Source organism: Mesoplodon densirostris, chromosome 11 (genome assembly GCF_025265405.1).
Source record: "Mesoplodon densirostris isolate mMesDen1 chromosome 11, mMesDen1 primary haplotype, whole genome shotgun sequence".
Classification (NCBI taxonomy): domain Eukaryota; kingdom Metazoa; phylum Chordata; class Mammalia; order Artiodactyla; family Ziphiidae; genus Mesoplodon; species Mesoplodon densirostris.
In genome coordinates, this window is record NC_082671.1 from 23,953,451 (window position 1) to 23,966,383 (window position 12,933).

The 12,933-nt window shown below is 41.5% G+C and overlaps 1 protein-coding gene across 2 annotated transcripts in view; it reads right to left on the minus strand.

The window, feature by feature from the left end:
- The window catches only part of TM7SF3 (transmembrane 7 superfamily member 3), a 45,979-nt gene that overhangs the window by 13,418 nt on the left and 19,628 nt on the right, over positions 1 to 12,933 (minus strand). For both annotated transcript variants that reach the window (XM_060113657.1, XM_060113656.1), the window contains exons 6-9: positions 7,713 to 7,890; positions 3,439 to 3,525; positions 1,536 to 1,616; positions 745 to 897 (exon numbers count right to left, since the gene is read on the minus strand). In XM_060113657.1, the coding sequence (XP_059969640.1) occupies positions 745 to 897; positions 1,536 to 1,616; positions 3,439 to 3,525; positions 7,713 to 7,890 (499 nt within the window). The remainder of the gene's footprint in view (positions 1 to 744; positions 898 to 1,535; positions 1,617 to 3,438; positions 3,526 to 7,712; positions 7,891 to 12,933) is intronic.

A 12,933-nucleotide genomic window follows, 5' to 3' on the forward strand; every position in this document is an offset into this window, starting at 1 on the left:
ATTAAATCTGTTTTTCTCCTATTGATCTGTCTTATGTCAATTTAATTATTAGAGCAGCCAAAGAACCTAGAAGGGTGGAAGGAAAAGTTTTCCTCCCCTACAAAAGGAAGTTAACTTACAAGCTAACTAGATTTTAAAAACTGATAGAAATTGAATAACTTCAAAAAATCCCCAGAACCATCCCTTTGCTACTGCCCTAGGATGACTACAAGTAGGTACTTTGGGAATACTCGGGGTTTGGCAAAGGGTGGGAGCAGAGGTTAGGGGGAAAGAGAAGATGGGGGACGAAGCACCAGGTTCCTCAGCTCAGCAGCCATCAGAGCAGCACCAAATTTATCTGTGGGGTGTATCAGGCTTCTGCTTAAAATTCACTTGAAGAAAGAGTTCCAGGGTTTAACAAATAAAAAACGAAAACCACCATTCTGCCATATATAAAGAATTCCCTTTAGCTCCCTTAATTTCAACTAACAGAAACACACACCCACACTGCCCTTATCATGACAAATAGATACAAAGCTACCTCCAAAGACATTCTAGAATTATCTATAAAGAACGCCTTTGAGGAAAGAGGGATTCTTACTGGTACTGACCCTCCCCAAAGTGCCACATTATCAGTGCAAATTTCCAGAACTCTCTAAGGAGAGGCCCCAAATCCCTGACGAGGGGATATGTGTACTAGAGAGCTGAAATGAACTCTTTAAACAATGAACTGAACACACGTAACATTAGTTACACATCTCCTACCCAGTGGAGTGAAGAAAGTCACTGATGAGACGAGGAACCCCAGCACCAGTCCAACAAACAGCATGCAGAGCACAAGGATTCCAAATCGCCACCAAGCAGCTACCAAGAAAATCCCACCGACACTTCCAGCAACGGCTGTCAGAACCAGGCGGACTGCACAAGGAAAGAGGATGAACGGTTAGATCAGAGGAAGCTTTTCCAACCGCACGCTCAGACACACTATACCATTACCAAAGCCAGCCTAGCCTTTCTCTGGGTCAGGCACCAAAGGCGCATCAGTGGTGCAGTGAAACCAGCATGGGGAGGCCCTCTCTAGGGAGGGCCCGGTCTGAGGCTGGAAACCAGCCTGGGAGCTAAACCTCCAAGGACTAGTGACAGGCATGGCTTGGTACAACCTATAATTGGGGCAGAGGAAGAAGGGGTGACAAGCATTCTGTTCAATGTGACAAGGAAGGAGGGGTTGTGTTTGTTTTAAGGTAAATAAAATCCTAACACTCTGATTGCTGTAAAGGTCATATGGGCTATATACCACACAGCTGGAACACAGGTTTATAATCAATACGGCCCTTCATTTCCCTCAGGACCAAGGAATTCACCAGGTAGATTAAAAACCCGGGAGAGAAGGTCTGAAGGAGTAGTTTAGAAAACATGTGTAGAGCACAGGTGGCCAGTTATTTTACACACGTAAGAGGATATCACACACAATACTGGTCAAACTGTAGAAGGAAAGGTGGGTGTAAACGGTGCCTACCTTTTTGAACACTCAATTAAACTATATTATTTTCACTTACCATCATATTTAATAGGTGTCAGTCTTGTAATCAGTATATAAAAGAAGAATCCCATGAAGATAAAGCCTATAAAGAATAGTTCTAGTAGCAAACGACCAAGGAAGGAAAAAAAACAAAAGCTACAGTTAGTAAATGCAATTTAAATGTCTAATCTACAAATACATGCTTCAGTTCCCAGAATTTACACATGAGGGCATTCAGAGAAGAGAAATAACTATCTAAAAGGCAGGAAAAATTCAGAAGTTATTGGGAGTAAATATTATTAAATGGGTACAAATTAAAGTATTAACTATTGGATACATTTTCTTGTATATAGGTCAATTTCAATTGGTCAGTTAATTGTTAATTTCATAGCTCATTTTAATATATTTATACTTCCTACTTAAAACAAAAATAGTACTTTTGTCATTGTGTCTGATCTGAAATTACAGACTAGATTTCAATTCATTACATGAGCAAGAATACAATTTGAAAGGTTAAAAAATATATATATTTCAAAGCAAAATGTGACTTTTATGTCTTCTTTTAAGTCATCCTTTCCTGTTTAGGATGAACATCAACCATTGCCTTTATCTATAAAAAAACCTATAAATCTATATAAACCTATATATCTATAAAAAACCTATCTATAAAAAACCTTTGGGACCTTGCATACAGCTTAACAATTAAATTCTGTATTATAGAATCATTCTACACTTTGAGAAATTAAATATTCTTCACAATATTCTCTTCTCAATCAAGAAAAAAAGTATAGTAATGGAGGGAAAGGAGTTGCTGCTTCAAACAATTTATTAAAGCAAGTTTGAAAGAGTTTTATAAGATCAAGATTATGTTTACTCTCCCCTTGATGCTCATTATACTGCCTGTTAATGAATTATATAAGGATTTTTTTTTTTTTTTTTTTTTAAGTAACTGCAAACATTAGTTATATAAAAGTCAGCCCAGGGCTTCCCTGGTGGTGCAGTGGTTGCGAGTCCGCCTGCCAATGCAGGGGACACGGGTTCGTGCCCGGGTCCGGGAAGATACCACATGCCGCGGAGCAGCTGGGCCCGTGAGCCATGGCCGCTGGGCCTGCGCGTCCGGAGCCTGTGCTCCGCAGCGGGAGAGGCCACAGCAGTGAGAGGCCCGTGTACCGCAAAAAAAAAAAGCCCAAAGAATTCAAATCAATTCAATGAGCATAATTCATATTCTACTTCCCCCACTGGGTTTCACTGAGCAGACTGTGGAGTTCCCATTTGCTGTCTGAACCTCCCAGGGCTGTGCAGACATTTCGACCTCCCTGTACTGTACACTGCAGCCTGATTTACATGAAACCATGTCAATCACCATCACCAAAATCCATATATATTTTTACACAGACGTCCTGATTTCTAATTAGTAATCTTTGGTCAACTAGTCAATCTAGCAATTGAAGTTTTGATGCACAAATCAAATTTTATTCCCCTCTTAATAACAGAAGGTTGCATTCCATTGTTGAGAAAAGAGAAAAAATCAAAATGCATTGTAATTCAGTAGAATCTTTACTAAAAGACCCCAGCTACAAGGGCTTCCCTGGTGGAGCAGTGGTTGGGAGTCCGCCTGCCGATGCAGGGGACGCGGGTTCGTGCCCCGGTCTGGGAGGATCCCGCGTGACGCGGAGCGGCTGGGCCCGTGAGCCATGGCCGCTGAGCCTGCGCGTCCGGAGCCTGCGCTCCGCAACGGGAGAGGCCACAACAGTGAGAGGCCCGCGTACCGCAAAAAAAAAAAAAAAAAAAAGAAAGAAAGAAAAAAAACCAGCTACAAATTTATAAAGATAGTGGAGGTAGCCAGTTGCTTACTCTCCTTACAGGTCATAAATTCCCCAGCAGCATTTCAGAAAAAAGACCACAAGGCATGTAAATAGCAACTATATTAGACAAAATACCTGTTTTCCAGAATCTGTGTCCAAAGAAACAGATGAAGAGACCAAGCAGGGCAAAAAGAGTGAAGAACACTTTGGTAGATACTCTTCCTAAAAATAATGAAAACTGAGTGCATAATACATCGAATTTGATACTTTGAATTGAATTAATATAGAACAAAGCTTCATGAAAAAAAGCAAAGTGAACTGACAATAGTTTATTCCATACGTGTATAACTTATTTTAAAAACATCTTTGCCACCCCTAATGACCTACTCTATGTGGGCGGTGAATACCAATGGTTGCTGGTGTCACAAAAAGAGAAATCAGACAACACTGCTTCCCGATGAAGGTCTGCAATACTACCCACGACACATTTGGGGGAGGGGATGGGGGAGAAGTGGGAAAGGAGGAGGAGAGAGAGTGTGCCTAAAACAAATAACTGTTTCTTCACAAATAAACTACAAGAAAAAAAGGAGGGTTGGGGGAGGGAGACCGATGGCTTAAAGGGGATTTAAGACACACATCAACTAAAAACCATGTGCAGACCTCATCTGAAACCTGATTCAAACAAACAAAACCGTGAAAAACAATTAAGAAGCCTGGGACAATGTAAACACTGGCTGTGAATCTGACGCTATTAAGGAATTATCTTCAATATTTTTCATTGAGACTTGTGTTAATGATACTGTGGGTATATATATATTTAAAAACAGCACTTATCTTTAAGATATACATATTGTACTAAAATTTCGTAAGCAAAATGACCATTAGGGACCCACTCTAAAAGAATCCAGTGATGGGGGGGGCACAGGGACACAGGTGGGTGTATAACTGCAACAAGATAACGGCCATGAATCAAAATTGCTAAGGCGAGATTATGATATATGGAGGTTCACTGAAATTTTCCATAACAAAAGATTTTAAGCAAAACTCACATTAAATTAAAGAAGATGTATTATTCTATAAGTAACACATGAACAAATTACTACCAATCTTCTCAATTATACATGTTGCTTTGGAAAAAAATGTAGTGTAATAACTAATGATGAAGCACAATATGCTCCCTGATGCCGAAGAATCCAAATCCTGTGATCCTCAATCGGCACAAACTTAAATAGAAAAAACAGGATTCGAAAGAAAAACCCTATTGAAGGGAAAAACAGATCCGCTAAATTCACCACCATCATGACACCTTTGAGATAAACACAAGCAAATCATCCCCGAACTAAAAACAAAAACAAAGCACCTATGCAAACTCATGTGAAGTGTTACAAACTGACCACACGTCAAAACACATAAAATACTTGAGTGTTCAGATGGATACCATGAAGACCTACATTTAGATAAGGAACACAGACAGAGGACCACAATTTGCAGGGCATAAAATATACCTACATATCAGTTTCTCTGAGAATGAAGAGCTCAAAAGAAAGATGAAATGAGAGTTACTGCAACATCCTGCTTATTTCAGACCTGCGGCTGACAGCAGTTCTACGATTCAATCCTTAGAGCAAAAACATGCAGTTCAGTGGGATAATTTTTTTCAAGTGAAAATCTAGCAGAAGTTTCCAGCAAGTGGTGCAGTCATCAAAGACAGCAACCCAAGAAAAACTGGCACACAGTTAGATATGTTCCTCCAGGACATTAGACAGCAGAGAGGAACTAAGTAGAATCTCTGATCACAGTACCAGGAAGGAAGGAGAGAAAAAGTTAAACATACAAGTAAAGCCCGAGAGGAGAGATTTCATAAGCAGAATCTAGAGACAATACAAGGTAGGAATTCTGGGGAAAATGAAGACAAAGGGGTGAGCGGGAGGGGAAGACACAGGGGAGCCAATGTTTAGTGTTTTTAATCATGACGGAATCACTTTAGCTATGACACAGGCCAAGGTTTTAATTAAAAGGCAATGTGGGTCCATCCGCCCTACTCCAAGCTCAGGAAAGGCATCCAAGTGTGCATCGAGCTTGAAGACAAAAGCCACAGAACCCAACTCTGAGCTGGAGGAACAGTAGGATCGGACCTTTCCCTCCCCACCGCCTAACGTGGAAAGACAGGTCCCAGAGCTCACCCTCATTAGGAGGGGCCCTGGTGCAAAGAGTTTGGGGGAAAGGAAACGGAGGAACCCAGACAAGATACAGCCCAGCAGAACTTATATCTGCCTGGTCTCTTGCATTGTACCTCTCAAGGATCTTGCGTGTGGCAGTGGAAGACTGGGCAGGATGCAGAGGAGAGAAAACATTAAACCCTGGCTTGAACCCAACCGACAGACTTCATTCTTTAGAGCAAAACTCCTTGAAAGAGTTCTTTGAACTCTTTCCAATTTCTTTCTTCCTATTTGTTCTTAAACATACTCGAGTCAGGCTACCCTGAAATGCTCTCACTGGCACCTGTGGCCTCCATGTTGCTAAATCCAATGGTCATTTTCCAGTCTCCTTCTCAGCTGCCCTGTCAGCAGCATCTGACCCAGGTGAACACTCTCTCTTCCTCTAAACACTTTCTTCTCCTAGCTACAAAAAACACTTTCCTTTCACCAATCTGGTTGCTCCTTCTTGGTCTCCTTGGTGGGATCTTCTTCAATTTCCTGACCTCTAATCATTGGAGCACCCAGGGCTCAGTCCTTAGACCCCCTCCCTCTCCTACAGCTATAAACATAAAAGGAATGATAAACATGGAAAAATGCCATTTGGCAACCGGCTGATAATAAATGTTTCAGGCAAAGCTCACCAGATGCTAAAGCCAGCAAGTGAAGAGTTTGAGAAACGACTATTGACCTGTACTCAAAGTATCTCCCCAAAAGATACTTAAAGGGGAAAATAGTTACTACACAGTGGAGAAACCTGGCCGACACCCCTAACCAAGTAATCAGGGTTACTACCACCATTAATGGAAAACACAGATATCAGGTGCCTCTAGAGAAGGACACTTCATCATTTCTTTTGTATTCCTACCAAAAATACACAATCTGAACTTAGTCACAAGGAAACATCAGATAAACCCAAATTGAGGATGTTCTATAAAAATAAATAACCTGTACTCCTCAAAAAGGTAAAGGTTTTGAAAGACAAAAACAGACTAAGAAATTGTGCCAGATGCAGGAAGATAAAAGAGACAGTTTAATGCAACATGTGATTATGAAATGGACCCTAGACCAGAAAAAAAATTTTTCTTCTGGTTATAAGGGACATTGGTGGAATAACTAGTGAAATTTGATAACATCTGTAGGTTAAATAACAGTACTATATCAATGTTAATTTTGTGATTTGATAGTTTTACTAGTTACATAAGGAAATAAATAGAAACATTAAGGGCAAAAGGGTCTCTATGTCTGCAACTTGCTCTCAAATGCTTCAGGAAAAAAAATGTATATATATATGTGTACATAGAGATAAAGAATAAAAAGCAAACAGCATAACATGGTAACTAACATCTGAGGACCATTGGTGAAGACTATGCAGAATTCTCTGAACCATTTCTGCATCTTTTCTGTGAAACTGTTTCAAAATAAGATGCTAGATACACATAAACAGCAAGATCTTACAACAGCCCCACTGCCAGCATCCTCTCTCTCCTGGACACTGTGATGGTCTACTGATCAATCTCCCTATTTCTGCTCTTGCCCCTGATTTTTCTCAAACAAAACAAAATGAAACAAAGCAGCCAGAGTGATCCCATTGAAACATGAATCAGCACCATCTGCCCAAGCTCTCCAATGCCTTGTCATTGCTCTCAGAATAAAAGCTATAGTCCAAACTGGGACCTGCGAGGCCGCCTGCTCCAGCAGCCACATGAGGCAGGCTCGCAGCTGAGGGCCTCTGCGCTGGCTGTCCCCTCGGCCTGGCACCCCCTGCCACTGCCCCGCCAGTGACACGTCCATGGCCCCCTGCCTCACCCTGGGTCTTTCCCCTAATGCTACCTGTTCAGCATGGACTTCCCGAGCCATGCTTTCTCAAATTCTCTTGCCCTCACTGGTTATCTCCCTTTCCTACTTAATTCTTGCTTCTTAACCCTCGTCATGTATCTCACATACGATATAGTTCACAAATGTATCTTGTCTGTCTCGTCTCCCCCACTAAGATGCAGGCTCCAGGAGGGCTAGTATTTTGTCTGTTTTGTCCACTGCTCTATCCCAGTGCCTAGAACAGAGAGTGGAGTAACGGAGGGGCTCAGGAGGCATGTGCTGAATGCATGAATGAATGAGAGAAAAGCACTTTTAAATATCCTTAAGTTCTGTACTAGTTGATAAAGGTCGGCAAAGCCAAAGAAGAATTTTCACAGTTGAAATCCAAATACTCACCAAGGGAAGAACAATTATCTTCCCCTGTCTCAAAGCTGCAAGCGTACGTGTGAGCAGGGACGTAAGCTGCAGATGTATTTAGAAATGGATCTCTAACGATGACGTTGTAAATGACACCTTGTCCCCGGAGGGAGGAGAAAGAAACACTTGTCTTATCATCAGCTGTTAGGGTAACCACCTGAAGCCAAAAATAATGCACGATTAGTGTTTAGATTAAAAAAAGCAAACCCCATTTCTCCACACCCTCTCCAGCATTTATTGTTTGTAGGTTTGTTGATGGTGGCCATTCTGACCAGTGTGAGATGGTATCTCATTGCAGCTCTGATCTGCATTTCTCTAATAATTAGTGATGTTGAGCATCTTTTCATGTGCCTCTTGGCCATCGGCATGTCTTCTTGCACTGTTGGTGGGAAAGTAAATCGATACAGCTACTATGGAGAACAGTATGGAGGTTCCTTAAAAAACTAAAAACAGAACTACCGTATGACCCAGCAATCCTACTACTGGACATATACCCAGAGAAAACCATAATTCAAAAGACTCATGCACCCCAATATTCACTGCAGCACTATTTACAATAGCCAGGACATGGGCTTCCCTGGTGGCGCAGTGATTGAGAGTCCGCCTGCCAATGCAGGGGACACGAGTTCGTGCCCCGGTCCAGGAAGATCCCACATGCTGCGGAGCAGCTGGGCCTGTGAGCCATGGCCACTGAGCCTGCTCGTCCAGAGCCTGTGCTCCGCAACGGGAGAGGCCACTACAGTGAGAGGCCCGTGTACCGCAAAAAAAAAAAAAAAAAAAAAAAAAAAAATAGCCAGGACATGGAGGCAACCTAAATGTCCATCAACAGATGAATGGATAAAGAAGATGTGGTACATATATATACAATGGAATATTACTCAGCCATAAAAAGGAAGGAAATTGGGTCATTTGTAGAGATGTGGATGGACTTAGAGTCTGTCATACAGAGTGAAGTAAGTCAGAAAGAGAAAAACAAATATCTCACATTAATGCATATATGCGGAATCTAGAAAAATGGTATAGATGATCTTATTTGTAAAGCAGAAATAGAGACACAGATGTAGAATACAAACGTATGGATACCAAGGGGGAAGGGGGGGGATGAATTGGGAGATCGAGATTGACATATATACACTATTGATACTGTGTATAAAATAGATAACTAATGAGAACCTACTGTATAGCACAGGGAACTCTACTCTATGGTCTGTGGTGACCTAAATGAGAAGGAAATCCAAAAAAGGGGGGATATATGTATATGTATAGCTGATTCACTTTGCTGTAAAGTGGAAACCAATACAACATTGTAAAGCAACTATACTCCAATAAAAATTAATTTTAAAAAAACCCCACAAGCTTTTCTATTATAACCCCACCTACATGTGCTATTAAATTCTAATATGAAAGAACAATTCTTGTTTAAAATATACACTAGCCCATTTGGCTTTTTAAAAACGATTTATTAGGGCCTCCCTGGTGGCGCAGTGGTTGAGAGTCCGCCTGCCGATGCAGGGGATGCGGGTTCGTGCCCCAGTCTGGGAGGATCCCATATGCCGCGGAGCGGCTGGGCCCGTGAGCCATGGCCGCTGGGCCTGCGCGTCCGGAGCCTGTGCTCCACAACGGGAGAGGCCACAACAGTGAGAGGCCCGCATACCGCAAAAAGAAAAGAAAAAAAAAAAAAAAAAAAAACGATTTATTAAAGTATAGTCGATTTACAAAGTTGTGTTAATTTCTGCTGTACAGCAAAGTGATTCAGTTAAACATACATATATATCTATTCTTTTTCACATTCTTTTCCACTATGGTTTATCACAGGATATTGAATATAGTTCCCTGTGCTATCCATCCTACATATAACAGTTTGCCAACCCACTGGACTTTGTCAAGAGATTGCCCTGCACAGTCTGTACATGTTGATATGAACAAGCTCTTACACAAAATGCATCTAAAGATCTTGTATATGTTAATAATTTAAGTAGAATGTGATATAAATAAATGATTTAAGTAAAATGTGCTAGTTAAGACAAAGAAAAGAATTTTTGTCTCATCTGCTAGACTGTAAATGACATAAGGGCAGGAACCTTATTTATCCTGCTCACTAGTCTCCCCTCAGTAATTAGCACAGAGTAAGTGTCCAACAAACATGAGTGGTCACTGCGAGCTACAGAGCTGACGTAGGCCGTGTGGGTTAACATCTCACAGAGAGCACCCACTTACTTTTGTCGAACAGGCTCTGAAATAAGAAAAATCACATATAGCTGTGTTATCCTGTAGTCCTTCACTTCAAAAATTCCCTTTTAGGGCTTCCCTGGTGGTGCAGTGGTTGAGAGTCCGCCTGCCGATGCAGGGGACAAGGGTTCGTGCCCCGGTCCGGGAGGATCCCACATGCCGCGGAGCGGCTGGGCCCGTGAGCCATGGCCACTGAGCCTGCACGTCCGGAGCCTGTGCTCCACAACGGGAGAGGCCACAACGGTGAGAGGCCCGCGTGCCGCCAAAAAAAAAAAAAAAAAAAAATTCCCTTTTAAAGGTTGTTTTTTAAATAGGGGAAAAATATAATAGGAGAAACAAAAGCCCCACGTAGCCCTAATACACAGATATGTTCCTACTAACAGAAGTGAGAAAACGAAATGTTAGGGTTTCAGAAGTAAATAATTGGGAGCCTCTTAGAAAACTTCTACTGTTTAAATATAGTGCTTAGCCTTCAAAACTATGTTTTCTGGGGCTTCCCTGCTGGCGCAGTGCTTGAGAGTTCGCCTGCCAATGCAGGGAACACGGGTTCGTGCCCCGGGCCGGGAAGATCCCACATGCCGCGGAGCGGCTGGGCCCGTGAGCCATGGCCGCTGAGCCTGCGCGTCCGGAGCCTGTGCTCCGCGACGGGAGAGGCCACAGCAGTGAGAGGCCCGTGTACCACAAAATAAATAAATATATATGTTTTCTGGGCAAAGGATTGGTCAAGTCCAACAGAATGTTAACATTACCTCCTACTCTCCCAAGTTTTTATTATGAGACATTAAACCTTAGAGAAATGTTCAAAGAATAATACAATGAAAACGTTATATACCCCACTTAGATTTAGCGTATTTGCTTCTCTGTCCCTCCCTCCTGCTCCTCCCCACCCCACATATATATATACAGTTTTTGGCTGAACCGTTTTAAAGTAAGTTACAGGAATCATTTCACTTCTAAATACTTCAGCATGCATGTCCTAACACAGTGTTTCTCAGACTTAATAGCCTATGAATCACTGGGGAGCTTGTTAAAATTCAGATTCTGATTCTGCTGGTCAGAGGAGGTACCTGAGATTCTGCTTTTCTAAGAATCTCTCAGGTGATGCAGCGCTATGCATTCATCTACCACACTTTGAATAGCAAGGTACTAAGTACAAGGTTATGTGCTCACAATACCTTAGCTCACCTAAGAAAATTAATAATTTCTTATTATCTAATACACAGTCCACACTCAAACTTTCCCAAATGTCTTTTATAGCTTTTCTCCCCCTTAACCAAGATCCAACCAAGTTTCATGTATGATGTTTATCTCCAATTTCTGCAATCCAGAATCACCTTTGAAAGATTAAGGAAGTTATTTTACAAATTACTCCACAATCTGAATTTATCAGATTGTGCTCAAGATGTCTAACTTGTACTTTGATCCTATGCATTTCTTGTAAACAGGAACTCCTATAAACAGGAAGTCAAGTTAAACCTGTTTTGCTAGAATATTCCATAGGTTATGGCAATAAAGTCAGCCTACATTCACATGAGCACATAATGCAAGTTCACCTACTATCAGCAAAGCTAACTCTGACCACATGGATAAGGTAGAGACCATCAGATCACTCCACTCTGAAAGTAGTTTTCCCTTTGCAATTAGAATTAATCTGAGGGTGCTATTTAGGTATCCTGGGAATATCCTTCCCCCCAACACTCTTTCACCTGGTGATCCTTGCCTGAATTATTTCACTGAGGGTCAGAAAATGGAGATTTTCTAATTCTATTATTCCTTCTACATTTACTAGCTGGCATACTTCTGTAAAGCAGAGCTTTCTCTTATCAACTGAGAGTGAATTACAGATCCTCCTTTTAAAAAGGCAGGGTAAATTCCTTCCCTTTATTAATTTTTAGAGTATAATTTTGTGTACGTTGCTCCAACAGTAGCAACTGAGCATTTTTCCTTTTTCTTTTTTTAGTATCAGTATGGACGTGTTTTTGTTTAATCAAGGCATAATCAATCACATTCTCTTTGATGACTGAATTGTCCCAGAGATGGCCAGTGTGAGCCTCTTCAAACAGGCTCCAGGGACTTCCGTGGTGGTCTAGTGGCTAAGACTTTGCCTTCCAATGCAGGGGATGCGAGTTCAATCCCTGGTGAGGGAGCTAAGATCCCACATGCCTCGCGGCCATAAAACCAAAACATAAAACAGAAGCAATATTGTAACAAATTCAATAAAGACTTTAAAAATGGTCCACATCAAAAAAAAATCTAAAGAAAACAAAAAACAATCAGAAAAAGCAGGCTCCAGAGTCTTCTTGACATGCCCTCCTTAGTCGTTGAGGGTTTCCTTGAATTCTGGCACACGATATTCTAGCTCTTAACCAAAAGTTAAGAAGTAAACTAAAAAGACTCTGTTATAAGAATTCTTACATTCTTCATAAGAATAAAAATGGTCTTCAAAATTTCCTATGTACAAAGGCAAACTTTGCCAATAGAGCTTCCTAATTTGTGAATAAGAACAATTGAGTTTTCTTGTACAAGGCTCCCTTTTAGCATGGGGCAATGACATGCTAGGTGACACAGCAACAAAATCAGATCCTACTCTGCAACAGGCTGAACCCCTAGGCTAATCACAGACACCCAGTTTCAATCGCTTCTTTCTATGTAATCTGATAATCTACAACCTTCTAGGAAGATCTTAGCAGTCTAGAAAAACTTTACCCACCAACCACTAGACTGACAGATGACCTTGTTTATTAGACCGATATCAGGCACCCTTTAAGACATAAAGATAAAATCCTGCCCTCCACAAAAATGATCTAGAGCATGAGTCTCAAGTTTTAATTTGCATAGGCATCACCTGGGGATCATAAATACAGAGGCTGATTCCATAGCTCTGGGGTGGAGCCTAAGAGTCTGCAACTCTAACAAACTCCCAGATGATGCCAAGGCTGCTGGTCTGTCCCCACCCTTGGAGTTGCAAGAG